Source organism: Agelaius phoeniceus, chromosome 1, assembly GCF_051311805.1.
Source record: "Agelaius phoeniceus isolate bAgePho1 chromosome 1, bAgePho1.hap1, whole genome shotgun sequence".
NCBI lineage: Eukaryota > Metazoa > Chordata > Aves > Passeriformes > Icteridae > Agelaius > Agelaius phoeniceus.
Genome location: NC_135265.1, coordinates 63,644,230 through 63,663,907, shown reverse-complemented (window position 1 = coordinate 63,663,907; position 19,678 = coordinate 63,644,230). Strand labels below are relative to the sequence as shown.

General features: G+C 40.3%; 1 protein-coding gene across 6 annotated transcripts in view; it reads left to right on the top strand.

Annotated features, from left to right (window-relative positions):
* LOC143694357 (uncharacterized) overlaps positions 1–19,678 on the top strand; it is a 174,675-nt gene that overhangs the window by 118,133 nt on the left and 36,864 nt on the right. For 3 of the 6 annotated variants that reach the window (XR_013182795.1, XM_077180274.1, XM_077180260.1), the window contains exon 4: positions 14,360–14,449. The exons of 1 other annotated variant lie outside the window; for it this stretch is intronic. Coding sequence is in view for 4 of the 5 variants with exons in the window: in XM_077180274.1 (XP_077036389.1) it covers positions 14,360–14,449 (90 nt within the window). In the remaining variant the exon portion in view is untranslated. Of the gene's footprint in view, positions 1–1,805; positions 2,108–14,359; positions 14,450–19,678 lie in introns of those variants that run through there. 2 more of the 6 variants (XM_077180273.1, XM_077180270.1) reach the window with 1 other exon arrangement.

Sequence of the window (19,678 nt, the reverse complement as noted above, 5' to 3'; positions counted from 1 at the left end):
TATAGTGTTATTCAAAAGAATTACTCCTCACCATTGATTTTATAGACAGTCCCTTTGTCTCCTCATGTCAACCTTTTGTTACTGGTTAGGTTTGAGCACTGGTTAGGTTTATGAATCTTTTATATCACTGGGATTTTTAGCACATGCATTTTGCACCTGTATTCTCTTTCACAATCTTCTAAAACTTGGTGTGAAAATAAAGACCAGGTAGTTTCATAGTATTGTACCTCCTGTAACTCTGTGTGAGTGATGGGATCAATATCTACTGTTCAAGTAGCATCAACACTATTCTGACAAATGTTATTGACAAATGGACTCTGCCACAAAGCCATTCAGGTCATGCTTGCACACGAGTTGCGACTGCGTTTGAACTCAAGTCTTTGTTATTTGAGTGATTCAACACTAGCAAAATTTTCACTAAAAAAACCAAGGGGGTGAGGGGAATGACTTTGGAATGAGGGACAGAGAGAAAGAGGGAGAGGTGCTATTTGTTCATGATCATAAAAAAAAAAAAAAGTTTTACTGATTCTCTTAACGATGATTTGGTTTGGGCAGATATAAACACCCCAAAGAATGTATGCAAAGATCCCACACTCCAGGCCCACTGCTGCTGCCTTTTATTCAGTCACCCACCACTACAGTAATCAGATGTTGAGGTACAGGTTAATGAGATAATTAGCCAAACACAATCAGACTTGTATGCTGCATGGAAATGGGTGGTTGCTCTTTTGCAGCCACTTGTTGTACAGCACCAGGGCAAACTGCCTTTCTTTTGAATGGACAATAAAGCAGGAAATCAAGTAGATGTAGGTTGTTCTGCCTGCTCATGGTGGTGAGGGCAGCTTCACTGGTACTGAATTTTAAAGAGCAAATAATATCAATTAGCAATTGTGTCTGGAAGAGCGTTGGCAGGGAGGTTTTCCGCTCATCGCTCTCCTGAGGCAGGCCAAGCACTCAAGTCTCAACAGCTTCCATTTGAGGACTTTCCTAGGGAACAGTGCTGCCAAGAGAAGGACTGCCTGCTAAATTGTCCTCTTACAGAGGGCCTTGAAGACTCTTCATTTTTGGTAATTTTATGATAGAACTGAAATAGGCAGTTTCAATAGCCCATGGAGCTGTCTCATAGACTTCCTTCATAGCTCGTGGCTGACATGGATCTGACCCATGACTTGTCTCCTGAGATTGACAGGGAACAGGCATATGTTCAGACCTAAACAATTTCAGGAATCTTTTCAGAGGAAAAGACTTTAGCTTTTAATTTGGATTTTTAAGACTGGTATAAATGCTTTTCATTCAGATATCTTTTTTTAGATCAGTCTTTAATGACATGAATGAACTAATATTCTTATAAAAGTGTTGGCAGAGGCTTGGTTCACCCAACACTGATTGATGAGGAAGCCCACAGAGCAATTTTTAACTAATGCCAGAAACATATTTTGTGGTAGATTTAGGAATGCCATCCCAGTCTTCAGCCTTTTATTAGTGACTCAAGAGGCCATCTTCTGCGAAGTCAGTGATTCATGCAGAGTGATTTGAAAGGAATGTGTTTGAATGAGCTTCCTGTGTATTTGTCACAGTTTATGACTTTTTAATAACAAATCATTATTACTGTGAATTTTTAAGCCCAAAATCCCCCATAAATCTTTTCAAACTCATCTCTATTTATAATCTATGGAGGAACCTGTTCACTGTTTTTGTTCATTCCACTGTTGTTGATTCATGGACTATTATTAGACAGGCTACAAAAAGTCAAGATGGAGAGCGGATTTTGTTCAGAAACTGGTGATTTTTACCTTCTTTTTCAGTTTACACAGCAGCCTTCATGGCTGAGCAGCGAGACCTGCTCTGGAGAGTGCAGACTTCCACCTAGGAGAACCAAGTCTGGCGTGCAGCAGATACTGCAGTGCATTCACCTGTAAATCAAGTGGAAGAGAATACACTCACTGACAACAAGCCCTGCACAGTTCCACTCTGTTTTTCCCTATTGGTTGCATTTAGAAAGAGTAGTTGTCAATTAAGATAGAAATAATGTAAATGGTATGCAGATAAACACCTTGAAGTTTAGCAAGTCATTTGGAGCTCACAACATATATTTGGACTTTTCTTGTAAAATTTCCAGAGCATCCAATTTCTATTAAAAATATTAAAAAATAATGATTGTGTTTACTTCTAGTAGTAGACTCTGGTTTCTATTCAGTGGGCACATTGGAGACTTGGGGCTGAAAGCTGCTTTTTTCTTAACTGGTTCAACCTTTCCTATATGTGTCCAGCATGGATCCTGAACCTGCAAGATACTGATGAATCTATAGGAGGCAAAGACATTTATCATCTCATAGAAAGTGTTCATTGTCTAGTAGCATGAGGCCACGATGTTTGTACAGTCTTCTAAATTGGTGAAAGCATTAATTACACTGAATAATGGTAACCCTGGTAATCTTGGCAGACATCTGAAACCTTGGATAATTATAGCTTCTGCTAGACAAATTTTAGTTCTCTGAATTTGATTTTAGGGGACAGAAACAATTTTTAGATAATCCAGTGCCTGAGAAATCAGGATGTGAAGAACCGGAATTTTACCTGTATAGAAATGACTGACAGACAAGTAAAAGTCTGTTTGTAGCCACTTCTAATGAGATAATAAATTTCTCCTAACTCAGAGGAGATGGCAAGCATTGAAAAATCAGTGCAAAAGCAAACCAAACAGACTCACAAAACATACTTTTAGCAACAGAAGACAATATAATGGAACATGAAAATAAAAAACCCCACCAGAATCAGTCTTGAAGATTGGAAAATCTACATGTCAGCAAAAATAAACTTGTTACTTAATAAGGTTAATAGATAAAGTCCCCTAAAGATAAATTGTTATCACATTTGACGACCATTTTATTAAAATGTTAATGGCCTCAGGCAAAAGCAAACTGTTCCCTTAATCTGCCAGAAGAACTGCTTTCTCAGGAATTATATACACCAGAGAACTTGGGATCTGAGCTAAGTGTAACAAGCATATTTGAAAATTGGAGCATCCACAGCTTGTGAAATTGTGGCTAGAAGGCAATGGATCTCCCATGTCTCAAAATGGCTGTGCCCTTTTCTGCCAAACACAACTTGCACTCATTTTTGAATGCAAAATCCATTGGATTCAACAGTTGTGGTCAAAACAGCTGAGGTGTCAGTGATTGAAGGGAGGATTTTCTTTCTTTGCCTTCTCCCATGCTAACTGTGAAAAAGGTGTAGTGTAATAAGTGCAATTGCTGTAATAGCAAGCAGACAGAAAATATGTTTTCATCAGCACCTCTAAGCACAGCAAAACTGTGAAGCAGCCTGGCAAGTACGCTAAGCATTCAGTGAATTGTGATAGATTGCAGTATGGTTTGTCTGGGATGAGAATACCAACAAAAAATCATTCACAAGATTTGATGAAAACTCAGCCCGTACAGAGAGACTTCTTGCTACAAGCACAGTATCAGCTCAAAGCAAAATGGAGTTGATGAAATTGAGTTCACATTCTATCTTTCCTTCTGACATATGAAATGCATTTCCCTCAAAGCCTGTGGACTTCCTTGGACATCTGAGCAACAAGAAGGAAAAGGTAAAGCAGAAAACATCTGTGATGCTGAATGCTGCATTTCTTTTCAATGTATCCCAATGGCAAAGATACAAAGAAATTCATAAAAGCTACACTAGAAATACATAAAAGCTACACAAGAAATACATGCCTCACACCCAAGTCTCCTCTGCCAAAGTTTGTGTGAAACAAAAGCGAATGAGTAAAAGTAAGCCAAGTTAGCACAGTCAAAGCTTTTTTTACCTTGGAGGAGAGAGGTATATCCTGGTTCCAGCAGGGGGAATCCAGGAATGAGAGTTAGTCTGATGCAGCTCCACCACTGAACCTGGAGTGCAGCAGGCACTCAGACTCCATAGCCTCTGGTTGGGGAAGAATATTACCAAAATTTATTTCCTTCTTCTCTCTTTTACCTGAGGTCCACAGCAATGATGACTTAAATTTTGCTGAAAATTTTTGAGACTGGGGACAAGTGTGCTGAGAACAGCCCTCTGCTGGGTCACAGCCAAGAGAGACTCTGGGAAGAAGAATAAAAGGCTTTACCCTGACCCAGATCAGATGGCCTGTGAGTAAAGTGTTTATACATACTCTAAGTCCCCAAGCAAGATTAGAAAAGGGGTTATACCCTCTTATTTTCAGACTTTTAACCAATCTTCATATGTATAATCTCTATGCAGTTTTTAACATGGGTTCTCTACTTCTACTTCAAGGTTCAACGCTTTAAAGTGAAGCTTTCTCTTGTCCTTTGCCTCTACAATACAAAAGGCAAAGATTTCATGAATGTGTGTTTGATCATTGGTCTTTTGGGGAGGTACTTATTGTGCTTTTTATGGAATTTTCTGTGCCAGTTGGATCAGTGGAGGCACAGATATTTTGGCGCAGAGATAGAAGAAGGTTTCTAAGACAGCCTATTTTTTCTCTTTTTCACCAGTATGCACATAATTATTCTCCTTTAGTGCCTGTTTTCCAAGCCAGCTATTAACCTTCCTTTAGAGAAACTGCAATTTTCCTGGCCCAGCTTATTTAACTACCTTGCTACACCAGCAGTTCATTTAGTAAATTCCTTCCACAATAGACACAGTACACCTCAAAAACTAGGCGATGGCTGAGTATTAACCACTAATTATTCCTCCACATTCCATAATTCAGCCTTGGTATAACACAAATGTGAGCAGCATTCTCACCTATGAGATAATTTTTCTTTGATATAAAAATTACCACCTCATTAGTGTAGTTAGAACCCAACAGGACAAAGAAAAGGTGGTGTGTGCAGGTATTTCTGCAGGTATGAGCTGCAGAACATGTTTCCACCTGCAATGATGGCACTTAATGCACCTCAGGTTTGTGCTGTGAAGTTCAGGATATCTACCTGGACTAAGCTGTGGTATGCTCAACTCTGCCTGGCTTGCTCATGATGCACCAAGGTTTTTGGTCTATGCTAAAGCCCTGCTCATGCTCTCTCCCACCTGGAGATGCACCTAAGATGAGTCCATCTCTGAGCTTGAGAAAGCCCCCAACTTTTGCAACAGGCCCATGATGTGCTGAGGTGATAGGGCAAACATCTGTGCATCTGCCTTGTTTCACCACTGTTTACTCTAGTTTTTTCCCTCAGAGCACCCATGAATGCATGTTGCCTGCTGAGCATGCTCCCCTTGCAGCAGTGCCTGCCAGGCTGCCCTGCACATGGGAGGTCAGGGGACAGCAGGGGACAGTAGCACTGTCCTTGACAGAAACCACATAAGTTGCCATTTTTCAGATCCCTATAGACATAGCCATTGCTCTGAAGAAAGAAACAAAGGCCATGACACCAAAGTAAACAAGCATTGCACAGATTTTAGCAGATAATGCCACATTTCTTTTGAGAGAAAAGTGTTCTATCACCCTTTCCTTCTTTTCACCCGATACGTAATGTTGTGAGAAATTCAGACGTGGCACAATTTGCTGCTAAGCAGAGAAGAGGAAATAGATAAACTGCTCCTTGATCTTATCAGACTGGAGCACTTCTGTGTTGTAGTTTTGAGGACTATAGTGCAGCAACTCAGTTCCCAGGTCGGCACTTCTTTCGCAGACAGTTGGGCAGACGGAGCTGACACCACCCACATAAAATGCGCACACCGGGTCCCTTTGCTTTTGTAAGAGTTGTAATCGTTCAAAAGCAGAATATTCAAAGGGTGTGGGATGGCAGATGTCCGGGAGCCTCCCCAGCGGCTCCGCACTGAGCTGATGTGTGCTGGGCTGGTCTGTCTGGGGAGCAGGGATGCAGAGAGGCAGGTGCGCTCTCCAGGCTGCAGCCAGCAGCCTCTAATGGCTGTCGGAGGGGTGGCAGAGAGCTCGGTCCGTGCGGCAGGGCTGGCCTGCCAGCTCTCCCCGAAGATGACAGTCTCCTGCCTGGGAGCCAAGTGCAGGGGGACACAGCCAGATCCCTGGCCGAGCTTGGGAAGAGCTGCACAGCCACACAGCTGTCAGAGCAGAGCAAACCCGAGCACGGCCAGAGGAAGCTCCAGTGAGAGACTGGTCTGCGCCCGGCCCACAGCGTCCAGAAGATGGAAATTAACAGCTTCCATTATAGCACTCTAACGACCCCAGGTAGACAAGCCCTCAGAAGCCACATTAACACGAGTTTAGGCCATAAATTGAACTCTCTGGCAAAGGTACTCCCTAGCTAAATGCAGAAAATCTCTGTGACGAGCAGTAACAGTGCATATAAAATAAAAAATAACAGCAGGACTGGGGAATAGCAATGGCACATCCTTCCTTCCAAATTGAATTGTTCACTTTACTGTGAGAAGAAATAATTACCATGTTTATTGCGTTTGGCTCAATTAGGCTGGAATCTTAGGCCAGGAACCTTTCTTTTTACATTTCTGTAAATGTTGTCCATGTATGGCTGTGTCAGCATTGATTTTGCTGTCAATAAGGTACCTCAACTGTCTGCCTGAAGTGGAACATGCAAACCTGAACTAATTCTTAAAGTGTTTATATTTCTAGTTTTAATCAGCCAAAATTTCTAGTAAACTGAAAGAGGACCAAGCAATCCTCCTGTATTTTTTCTGTAGAGCTTTGCTCTTGAGCGTGCTGCAGACAGAAGGATGGTTTGAAACTGTTTCCTTTTGCACGTGGTGTACATTTAACTCATGGAACCTATTACAGCAAGATGGACTAAAACCACATGCACTGAGAGGTTACAAAATGTGCACATCAAGTGGCACATATCTGTATAAAACCAGCATATATCATAACAAGACCAGAGGAGAAGACAGTAGAGATTTTGGTAGACTCCAGCCTGAAGAGCAGAAGATAAATACCTGACATGAAAGTCACAGGCACAGTTTAGTCAGCAGCAAGTCTTCTCAGGACTGAGTCCTACTATTTTGCATGACAGGGATGCATGCAAGAGCTGTACATTTAAACCCTGAAAGAGGAGCACTCTCAAAGACATCCGTTTTCAGTCTTCACTTGTTGAAAGTGATCACTACCAGTGATCAGTAAGGGTAGAAGAAGTAGAAGAGTCTAAACCAGAAGGAGTAGAAGAATCTAAATCTACATTTCTAGAAATGATGAAATGATTTACATCCACTTCCTTTGATTATATGCAATTTCCCTTTTCTATATGAAGAGATAGAGAGGCATAGAGACAGAGAAGCATAGAGATAGAGAAGCATAACAGTTTATACATGTGTTAACAATATGAGATGAAAAGTGAGGGACGATATGTATCTTTAGCAGTTGAAAAAAATCTGGTAAAAGGCAAACTACCCGAGTTAGAGAGATCAGCTCTTTGATAGAGAAACCTGTCATGGGTAGATTAAGGATAAAATGATAGGTGCTGCCTCTCAAAATTTTCATTAGGATGCTTGATATCAGGAAACGTTTTTTATCTCATCAAGAATTGGACCAAATTCACAAATGAAATGCATGTAGTATAGGTTTTAGAATGAAAAAAACAGCCTAGAGAGAATTTGTCTGACTATTGAATGCATAAAGGAAAGACACTTAAATACAAATTTGATATGCCACTCTGAGAAGTTGAGGCGAGCCAGAATGCATGACAGAGGAAGGGCACGTAAAGAAAACTGCTATGTTTCAAATTCATCAGAGCTGTGGAATAAGATGACCATGATGCCTGCCTATTAGCTCAGTTTTTCTTAATGTCCAAATGGTTAGAAATGCAGTATTAGAAAGAGAGTGTTTGGAAATTCTTCCTCACTTCATACCCACAAAATTCTTTAAAATATCACAGCACATAGGTTTCAAGTCTAGCCTGAACCATACAGGAAAAGGCCAGTCCAGACATAGTGCAATGTATATAGCACATAGGATGAGTTCATATGACATGCAGAGGCCAGTATTTAAGTTCTTCCATCTGGCTGGTTTGCTTGAATAACACCTTCAAGAAAATTAAAGTCTCTTGAATCTCCTGTTAATAAAATAAAATAGCATTACCAAGTCCTGTTTCCCCCTGCTGATGCACTAATTTCAGTGTCCAAGTTCACTTTTGATGGCCTGAGGACCCAATGGTTTTCCCTGCGTTGTAATGTGGGATTGAGCACAACTTGAGCCACTCCTCATATTGTGAGAGTTGCCACTTCAAAGAAGGCCACGCTGCTTGTCTTTGTGCTACTATGGAGGCATAGGCTAAGCAGGGAGTGACTGCCTCAAGAAGTGAGCAGAAGACTTTCCATGGCACTGGATTGTTCTGTAGCACAGAGTTGGGTAAAGTTTTAGAAGCAGAGCAATTCCATGCTGTCCTCCGTGCCGGCATGTAGGGAGTTCTTGGCAGCTCAGATGGTGGGTCATAAATTCTCCTTCACTAGTTTGGGGGCTTGATTATTCTTTTGTGCTGTGCTGGAAACATTACTTATGAGAATTGGGGCATTTTAATTTGGCTGTTCTACCACTTTATTAATATTTGAACATCTCACTGTTTTCTGTCTTGGCACAATGGGATCCACAAAGAGAGGCTAAAAGAGAAAATGCTCCCCTCCCTGGCAGTGGATTCCTGCCCTTTTATTTTTAATTACTTTGAATTATTTGTGGAACTTTTATACCATTCTGAGAATACAAATTAAGTTTTGACTGTAAGAAAGAATACTATGGAAAGCAAGCAAATGTGGCCTTACATGCTCATCCAGAGACTGCATCAAAAAAGCAAGGGACAGACACTTGCCAATCTATCCATTATATCCTGGCATAACAATGATCCTGAGCGAGGCCTATGTGAACTGTATGCACATTTGGCTTAACCCACTCAGTTTATTTAGCCTCTGGTGTGCTCTGGATTAAAGCAGGCAGTCATTAGAGAATAGTATTTCTTCCACAAATGTTGTTTTCCATCATCTGAGAGAAGTGACAGAGCTTTTCAAAAGCCTTTGGTATTTGGGGACAAATGCTTGCTCCTTGTAAATGTTCATCTGAGACTGAATAGGATTTAACTGTTAGTGTTTCTAAAAGCAGAAGTTGATCCTGAGGCTAAAAGAAGACCAGAATCAGTGAAGATTGTGCACCTTTAGCTAGGATTTAGCACTTGTCTGCAATGTGTTTCTCTTCCCCAGCAGCCTGCTATAAAAGGCTGAACCCATGAAGCTCAACCCCCTGACATTTCTGAAGCGTATCTTGGGACCCCAAAGTAAAACTTGGATAATTCTGTACTGTTGCTTTCTGGGAAGATTTAGTCAAGAAGTCAGGAGTTAGAGGAAAAATGCACTACAGAGTATTGAACAATAATCTGATTATCACATAGAGGGGGGATTCTTAGTAGCACGGTACCATTCTTACAACAATTGTATGAAGAACTTTAAAACAGCCATTTCAGGCCCATTTTAGTCTTCTTCAGGCACTCAGACTCCAGACCACTTTCTAGGAGAAGAGAGAACCAATGTGCCAGGGCAACATAGCATTTATTTTATTAAAATTGTATTGGTGTATTTTTAGCAGATTCATTGGGAAAACTATTAGTCATTACTGTAAAGTCATTTAAATACAACATGTATCCTTCAGTCAACAAAAAAGCCCTGTGGAATAACCCCTGAATAAAATTAAAATCAATGCAAATCCTCATATTTTTTTCACATAAATTCATGATCCTAAGCTGGAGATGATGATTTGTTCAGATGGACTTTGCTGCACTAGACAGTTGAATAATAATTTTATAATATGTCCAGTTCAATCCAGATACAGTTCTGTTATCCAGAACTGCTAGTTCTGTTGCTATCCAACAATATAAACCTTCACAGATTAACTTACAAGACTTCAATTTGCTTTTATATTTACTCTGAGTTTCATCCCCTTGCCATGGACCAAACCCACCCACTTTTGAAATTATATATTTTGTGGATTCAGACATATAAATAATAACACCTAATAAAATCAGGAATTAATTTAAAACATCTGTTTCCCAGGACATAGCTGATTTCATACTTTTTTTATCTTTCCATTTTTGGAGGACAAAGTCTATAGACTGTGTACAATATAGTTTACTTTGGGAGGATAAAGGCAAAGTAAATGTTCCTGAAAGCCATGGCTTGCCTCTACTCAACATTGTCACAGTTCAGTATTATTCCTTCCCCCTTTCAGCCAGACCCTAGGGCTGTGCTCTCTGATAGTAAAGAACAGCTAGGTCCAGGCTCCATCCCTGAGGAATTATATATTATGTATGATTGTATTTAAACAGGCTATTTAAAACTTACTGGTTCATAGTATCAGAGCTTAAATGGAACAGCTCTGATGGATGTTATTAAGGTATAATTTCATATTGATTTGGTGAGAGGTATTAATTCAATATTCTTGTTTCAAATATGAAGATATTTATTGATACAAAAAAGACAGATATAAGAAATACGTTAAAAGTAAAAAAGAGAGTTAACAAAAGGAGCAATTTTCAGAAATGTGAAGGCTTCCCTATTTCTCCAAAACACAGACCCAAAATTAATACATACTAAATTCTACTGGATATAGGATGAATCTTTTCCATAGGCTTTCAGAAGCACCAGACTAACAGCAAGTGGCAGCACTTGCTGGAAAAGCAGGGGACATGTAACCTGGAGGAACCTGCACAAAGTATCCCTGCACTTTTAACAGAGATACTTTGGAAAGGTTTGGGTTTCTGTTTGTTTGACAAAATGATTCGCAGTTGTGCAGACAGGCCTGTGAGTAAAAACAGGTCGGAGACTAAGCAAGCTGCACCAGCAGCAACCTCCCACCAAAAATTGTGAGAAGGGTGGGGCAGAGAAGGGAATGCTGCTATCAGCACCTCGACTAGTCTCAGCTACTGCCCTCAATCAAGTCTGTGTGAGACCTTATGTGATAAATAACAGTAACAACTACAATAGAATCCAGGAGTGAAGAAGTTGGTGCAGAAGACAAAATCTATGCCTATTCTCTCAGGAATGTCCTGGCTGAATTCAGCCAGTTTGTGGAGCAGAAGGTACTGGCAGAGAGCACCTCTTCCTGCCCTCTGTTTGCATAGCTCATGTAGTCTGTCTCTGTTTCTCCCAAATCAATGACAGGGTTCAATGCTCAGGTAGATGGGATGAATTCAGGCTGCTCTCATTGCCTGCAGGGCTAAAAGGCATCTTGAGATGCTCTGTCTGCTGTGGTATATCTAAGAGAATGGTAAATATATCTCCTGGCTGCTCCTGTTGTTTCCTATCCCTCAATATTCAGAAATGGATGGGAGTCTGTCTAGCTAACAGACCTGGGTGAACTAACATGTTGGCTTTGTGCACGTTCCCAGAGCTGAGAGACCTTTGCTCCTTCTTCTCCAGACTGCTTCTGGCTATCCACCTAACCTTACCTCTGTGTCCTCCCAGCAAGACCAGCCCTACAGCATTCCAGCCTGGAATCCAGCAGTCAGTCCCAGCTAAGCAGGATTTGTAGGCAGTGCTGTTGTGCTTTATTTCCTCTGCTGTGCACTGAACAGAAAGGGAACCAGACCCCTGTTACCATCAGGAGAGACAACCTATCTGTCTTCTCAACTTGCTCAGTCCCCTCAGAGGGACAGGGATAGGGCTGCTGAAAGACAATGTCATCATTCCTGCCATGTCAGCAACACTTCATATATCAGAGGCAGCTGACGGATCGCCAAGGAGAGTAGTAACATTATTAACCACTTCTCTCATGTTGAGCAGCTTTAGTAGAAATCTGAATAACTGCCCCATCCCCTGGGTTTATTGGACGTGGTTTGTTTTGCAAGTGGGACAACAATAGTGAGTTTCATGCCTGGATGAGCTAACATGTTTACACAAACACTGCTGACGCAGCAGAAACAGGATACAATATGTGTCAAATATTGCTTGGGCTGCAGGCAAAAAAACTGGCGCTGAAAGGCAGTGCTTAGCACAGGGCTCCTTGTGCCAGAGGCAGCTGCTGGGTACATGTCAGGGAGAGGAAAAGGGAGCAGGTCTCAGTATCCCAATCCCTTTTTGCCAAGCAGTTCCCAGAATAAGGAAAATTTTTCCTAAATTGGTACTACTCTCCTGATAATGAATAATACCTATTCTCATCAATCAATTTGGTTAAAGAGGAACTTGAATGGTGCAGAGACCTCAGCTTCACCCTCAGTATCTGACTCTAAGCCATTTGAAGCCTGTGGGAGACTTTTCACTAACTTTGATGTGAGGCTCATTTCTTATTTTGGATTGTTAGGAGATTTTCACAGCCTAATTTCTGCATCGGGATGTCAAGGAGAGAGGGAGATTTGCTTTTTCTGACACAAAATATCGCCGACCAGAGAAAGATGGGCATTTAAGATGATTGGCTTAAAAGACCTATCCTATAATGGTAGCAGAATTATAAGCCTGCAGGGAAAATTTCTGGGCTCTTGTATGAAAAAAGAGCAAAGAAGAACACAAAAAGATTTTACTGAGTTACAGTGCCAGGGTTTCAGCTACCAGTTGTGCTGGAAAGCCAATAAGAGGGTTTAACAAAAGATGTTTCCAGCGTCAAACCCATATACAAAAAGGGTGGTTGTGCAAGAGCAGGGCAGGATGCAGAATGGGAAGGAAGAGTGTGTGATACCAGGTCATCCTGCTGCAAACAAGAATTGCCACTACAAGTCACCAGACCAATGAGGAGCAGAGACTTTCTGGACAGAGAAGGGTGGGTCTGATGCTCTCTAAATAAATGAAGATTTAAAAAAAAATAAAAGAAAGGAAAAGAGAGATAGTGAAATCAGCTGCCAAGAAGTGCTGGGGCCAGAAAAAGCAACAAAGCCCTATTTTTAATGTAACTTTTTTATTCTGCCAGTAAAAAATCAAATGATAAAATAGGCTAGAGAAAGGAAGCAATTGGGAATGGCTGAAGAGGATTCCCAGCTGTGCTTGCAATCAGTGCAATTCATGACTCACAACATGCTGGCCACATCACTTCCCAGGAGCAACATATTCTCATGAACAAGCAAAACAAGTGGGAGACAATCTTTAAAGGCTTTTTGGATCATTCATGGCTTAGTTATGAAGTTGCCCATGAAGCAGCTTGCTGGCTTTGAGGGTCAGGGTTAATTTGAGCATTGGTCAGCTTTCCTTTTCTTTCCGCTGCTGCCGCTTCCACCAGCCTCTGGCAGCACAGATGAGAACACCCATTCTTTTCCTTCTTCTGACCAAAATGAAGAGCTGGAAGTGGAACAGCTTTACTGGCTTTTGAGCAGTCCTTGTCCTTCTAGTTTACCATAAGGACCTTCTGCTACCTTGCAAAAAGTGAGAAAAGCATCTGAAAATAATACTTATAATTTTATGTGAAACCACATGCCTCAGAATTGACTGCCTACACATAGATCTTGCTAGCTCTCACCTGGCTGGTACATAAACCATCCAACTTAAGTGATAGCACTTCAGGTCCCTCCAAATCTCATCTTCAATTCAACCGAGTCAGACTGCTGCTTTAACTAATATTTTTCTAAAAAAAAAATGTGTACTTGCTCTACCACACAGTGAAATGTTTTGCAATATAATTATCACATAACTATACTGCTAAAATTAAAAAAAAACCCAGCAAAACCATTTAGCACTGCAGTAATCTTGAGGTTTTTTTCGTGATTGGTGTTTATTTGCTTATTTCCACAGTTGACTAAGTTTTTTTTCTCATTTTTGAAGTCATATCACTGATGAAAGGGTACAGGTCTCATTTATAATAGTTGTGGGTATCACGGATTTACTATTAGTGTTGAAATCCAGCTAAAGTTCCAACCTTCTGGACAGTGCCTTTCCTGTCATCAGCTTTCTTACCTGGCTGTGACATTTCTCTTGTGTTGGAGTTTTGTGTGCAGAGGGTACAGCTGCACCCACGTGCAGCAAACAAACCCTGTTCCTCAGGGAATGGCAACTTTTTCAAATTGATCAGCTCTCTGAATCTGAATTCCAAATGAAGGTTTTGAAATTTTCAGTGAATCAGTGCTGTAAAAATAGCAAATAAAAACATCAAAATGGTTTTTTTTCCTACTTGATTGACATGTTGAATCTCATTTTTAAGTATTTATTATATAAATTATATATTATTTTTATAAGTAGAAATATTTATGATGATTAATATAAAGATGTCTGAAGTAAAGAGATGCTTGATATATGGATATTTTCAATGAATAAGGAAAATAACATGTTATACAGTAACAGAGGGTGAAAAATAATCTCCAAATGAAATATTTTTATTTTCTTGGAATAATGTGTTCTATCATAATTGAAAAAAATACACCAAAATGTTAAAATATTAATGTAATTGGATTTTGTGTGGATTTTTCAAAACAAAATACATTCTCTGATGGAAGAGCATGTGTGATGTCTTTCTAACCATCTCTCTTTTTAGTGCATCTTAGAAGAATGCAACTTATGAGCTTCAATGGAGAGACAGTGAACATCTATATGGAAAACAAAATTGCAGCTGTAAAGTTCACAGGCAAGTTGTGTCTCAGTAATATCATGACAAACAAGGTGACAAAATGCGTTGTTTATTTAATGCACTATAGCTGAACCTCATCCTTTAAATAGATGTCATAAAAATATTAATCCAAGGGGCCTGTTGAGTCCAGGGGGTCTCTGCTCTGAAATGAATTTGATGAGATGCATGTGAAAGAACTTGCAAAGCCTTGTATTTACCTTCTATTGCAGTAATTAGTAAACCTTCTAGAAACAATTTTAAAACCATTTTAATTTGTTCAGAATCACTGTTAACTTCTGCTTAAAGCTGGGGCCAAGAGGTCTCCAGTAATGTAGTTCTGCCCTTTTTTGAGACATTGCCTTTGGGGCTGTCCTGGACTTCATCTCAGATTTCAAGCGAGTGAAGTCTTACAGCTGAATTTTAGACGAAAACAAGTCTGTGAAACCCATGTGGTTTTTTCTCTTTTCAGTTAGTGTCTACTTTTTAAGGAGGCAGATCATTTCCAAGTCTCTGGGAAATTTAAAGTTTAACACATCAGTCAACAGACCATTAGCTTTAGCATTTGATTTAAAGTGGGGTCTTAAAAAGTGGGAATCAGGGACATACAATAGCACTGGTTTAGCCTTGCAAAGGCCAACTTCACTATAAACAAGTCACATCTTCAAGATGTTGACCTTCTCTTGACAGAATCCTCCATCCCTCCCAGCAAGTAAAAGGCCAGAATCTGATCAAAATAACAACAAGAAAAACCCCAATAGTTTTCCTGTCGCCAAGAGATTTCATTAAAAAATCCATGAAGTATTGACATATCTATTGCTTCTTCTCTTTGAAATTCTTGCTAGACAAGATTTGACTGATTTTGTTTAGTCCAGCTGGCAGAGGCTCTGGGATTGGGTACCTGAAATAACTCTCACAGCAGCATTTATCTCTTCACAGTTTGGAAATCTAGGGAAATTGCAAATTACAGTATTAAAATGCTGAACCAGAAGAGAAACAAGGAAATAATGTTTCAATTTTCAGCATGAGAAAGAGGACGTTTCAACCTAGCAATATTTATGAGCTGGTAAAAAGCTGTTCATGCCACAGTGGTTGTATGTTCCTTAAATGTCAAGTCCCAATCAATAACCTCACTGAAAATTGACCCTGTTGGGCACAGTGTAGGAGAATTGGATGCTCTCTAGGCTATTGGTTGAAAGGCAAGAAACAGCAAGCAACTGATGAGAAGCTATCAATAAAACCTCAGTATTGTTTTGAGTTCAATTTCAAGTAATTGCCAGACATCTGAGATTGAGTCTGACAGACATGAAGAGGGCTAATGTTGGTTCCTGGTAATGAAAAGTAGACTTCTTGCTCAAAGTAGCACAATGGGACCTAATAGTGAAATGGCTTCCCCCTTGAAAAACAAGTTGCTATATGAATGTAGGAATCAGTGAAGCCTGTGTTTTTATGGATTTGTGTTCTTACAGTCTTCTCCTGTGGAAGCTCCTTTGTCCTTCCCTCTTCCCCTCATCTGCCCCAGCAGCTGCAGCTTCTCTTTCATATCCCCTGTTCACTGCTTAAAGCAACATGCGTCCCCTATTTGTTATTCCAGTGTTCACCAAAAATTCCAGGGCAGGGATGGGTTTTCCCTTCTTTTTTTTTTTTTTTTGCCTTCTCTTGCTTTATAACAGAAATTATGCTGGCACAAAATATGCCATGTGAAATATTTTTCAAGTGAGTTCTCTGCAAAAGTGCCGGTTCTCTTCATAAACTGGGGCATCCTTGACACCCTAAGTTAAAGCAAAGTTCTAAATGGTACATTTTGCCTCTCCACTGTAGGCAGGTTAAATGCACATAGGGAATTAAAGTAGTAAGATTGAGAAAGGGTTATTTGTTAAGATGCTCTTAACATAATTATCTGTGCTCATGTGTTGGAATACCTTTTTTATATTATTTAACACACTCTGCAAAATAATTTGTCACAATGTTCTTCAGTGGTGCATAATTCAAGAAAAAAAATCCTTAAAAGAAATGTCTTCCCCCTTCTCATGCTGCTAGCTAGGAGCTTGCCAGAACACAAATTTCTGGCAGAAATTGAACATATAATAGCAACAAAATCATTAAAGGAAATTGCAGTCTTCAGGAGGCTTTCACTTCCCACACATCACTCCACAACAGTTTTTGAGCTGAGTTCTTTACTACTTTGACCCTGTAGTATTTTGGGAGGAGAGCTCAGAGGCAGTGGTGCTAGCAGACACATGAGGTTCAGTGTAAGGCTCAGTCCCAAGGCTGATTTAGGACTTAGTGCTCAGACTGCCAAAAAAAAGGGCTGAAACTGCTGAGGCAGTGCCCTTACTACAGTTACATCCTGACCACCAAGTTGATAACCAGTGACATTTTAAAAAATTTTCTTGGCCAAATCCTCATGAAGAAGGTAATAACGTAAAGTTAAAGATGCATTTGGAATCTGTTGAGGTGGGTTATTTTTTCATTTCTGCCCTCTTTGGGAGGATTCCTCTTAGCTTTATTCTATCACCTGCCCTCTGCCCGGGCTATGAGCTGGGGTTAGACTCCTGGGGAGTGCACACATTGATTATAGTGAGGGATTGTGATTTAAAAAGTGCACACTGAGTCTCTGGCAAGAAAGGTTCATTTGCAGGTGAATTTTCCTGCCTTTTACTGAGCATTCAGGACATTTTTTAGAAAGCTTCACTATGGAACAAGAAACCAAGACTAACTGGACCTACCTGATGATTAGTCCCATCTATAGGGCTGATGCTACAGCTGGCTTGATACTGCAGCAATATGATTTATGTTTCTGAATCATCTCTCTTTCTGCAGGTCTCTGCATATGCCTTGCCTCCCACTGTCAGAATTCCTGATCTAGTTTCTCTTCCTCAGAAGTACACAGACCTCATCTTCAGTTCTTTGGAGAAAAATTATTCCTTTGTTTCCACATCTGCTATGAGACTTTTCTATCCTGGGATTTTTTTTTTTCTTGTTATGGCCAAGACGTTAAAAGACAGAGGGCAGGAATCATACAAAGGGTGAAAATTCAATCTGTGCCTTCTCTCTGGCAAACCAAGCTTTATTGCTCGAATAGATAAGCTTTCTTCTTCATCTCTCTGCTGAGGTCTTCTATGTGCTGAAGGCAAGCCCAGGTTTAAGTGTGAAGATGTGCAAATCTCAATATAAGTACTGCACAAAGTTTCCTTTGAGCTTTCAGCCCAGAAGTCCTGTTAGATGTGAGTTCTTAATGAGGTATCCTAGTGATATCCTAGTGATAACCTTGCAACTGAAGCTGCATAACTCCTTCATTGGCACTGCCATTATATTTCCTTTTGCCTGTTGGAGTTCACCTCTTCTGATGGGGTCAGGAGTGGGAGATTCTGCTATTGCTCTTGATGTGCTTTTTTTCCCTTTTTTACTACTTTCATGAGCTTGACATTTGGAGATTCTAGTTCTAATCTTTCTCTTGACATGAATGTGGATAGATGTGGTTATTTGCCTGTGGAAATCACTGTGCTAAAATTCATGGTAACTTTTAAGGTCAACTGACATATCCTGAAATCACACCTGCCTCGAGCCACTTCCTTCATGAACACGCTGTGCTAAAACATATAAAATTGTGCAGCCTGAAGCCTTTTAAAATCTTTTTAATAGCAAAGAGTGGCTTGATCATGGGAAGATTTGTAATGTGAAAATAGCTCCAAATGTGACAGAAAACCAGATTTTCTTTGTGAAAGATTCTCAGTACCTGTGATTTGCAGAGGAGAACTGGATAGAAAAGGGGCCACTCAGTATCTGCCTCCTAACAACCCAGTTAGGTGCCCCCTTGTCTTTGAGTTCAGATTACTCTCTGTGCCCTATGTAAGATCAGGAGGCTGTACTACAATGGGAATTAGCCTAATAGAAATATAAAGCCCTATCCAACCAGGAAGTGCCAGTTCCAGGCTGAGATGTAGCAGGTTTCAGAGGATCAAGACCACACTTGCTTCTGGGTAGTGGTATCTGCCTCCACTCTGTGCCTACACCACTGATCTCAGTGGAGAAACAAGCCATGTGAATATCATTTGCACGTATTTCTTGTAAGGACAGTCTAAGCTGGATCCATTTGGGTGGTATGAGTAGGGAGTGAATTTTGCTTTTTAAATGCATCTTTGAAAGGAATTCAAGTAATTTGAACAGCATGGGTCTGGGAAAAAGGTTTTGGTGTCACTTACCTATATTCCCAATATTCCCAATGCTGGTCACTTCAGGAAGTATTCTGATTAAAAAAAAAAAAAAAAAAAAAGTTTATTTTTGGATAGAAATCAAGAGCAAAAAAATAGAGAACCTAGTGGTAACAAGAACCATCCTCCACTTTTGAACTTCATTAGTGGTTTGATTCGCACTCAGTTAAGTTTCAGTCTGAGCTCTGGAGACAAGTGTTCTTCATTCTCAGCTCCACAGAGGTGAGGGAGCCATGATAAAATAAGTGTCTCTGTGATGTATTTTTTACTGAGGGCTGCCACTCTTCCGTGGTTTACATGGTCTGCATAAATGTGATGGGAAAGACAGTGTCATTAGTTTGTTTCTTCATCAAAAATACTTGCAGAGGAGTTCTGGATACAGTCCACCCCCAAAGTATTTTTTCTTTCTTCCAAATAGGGGAATGTTGATGTACACTGAAAGCAGAACAGACATTGACCTTTGAGCTATAGGGAAACTTGACTGTGGCAAGGACAACTCAGCCACTCAAGGCTCTGCTTCATGGGGTGCTTTCTAATGGGGCCCTGCAACCCTCTTACCATCATCACACTGTGAACTCTTACAAAACTTAAAAGAGTCTGCTCCTATGTATGTGTTGGTGAGGAGTCCCATCAGCAAAACTCAAAGCAGACTGAGTGTAAAACAATCACCAAGATAGCAGAGATGGCATTTTCATTTGTTTTTGTTCAAACTGGGTTTCTTTTCTATTACTTTTTACTTTTTCACAGAGGCATCTCAAAATGGATGGGTATAAGTAGGACTGAGGGAAAATATCCCTGCTTTTCTCTGTTATAGAAGCACAGTCTGTATGGTATGCCACCCTGGCTTTCTATGGGGAGAAAATGGAAAAAAGAAAGTTGTATTGAAGTTTATCTGTATTCGATTTTCTCCTTCAGGAATGCTTATCCCAAATCTTAGAGCCTCTGTTTTCATGAAGCTAATCTATCCTGCTAATAGCCATGTGGAGCAACAAATTGCCTCCTTGCCCAAGTGGATAGAATGTATTCAATCTAATCA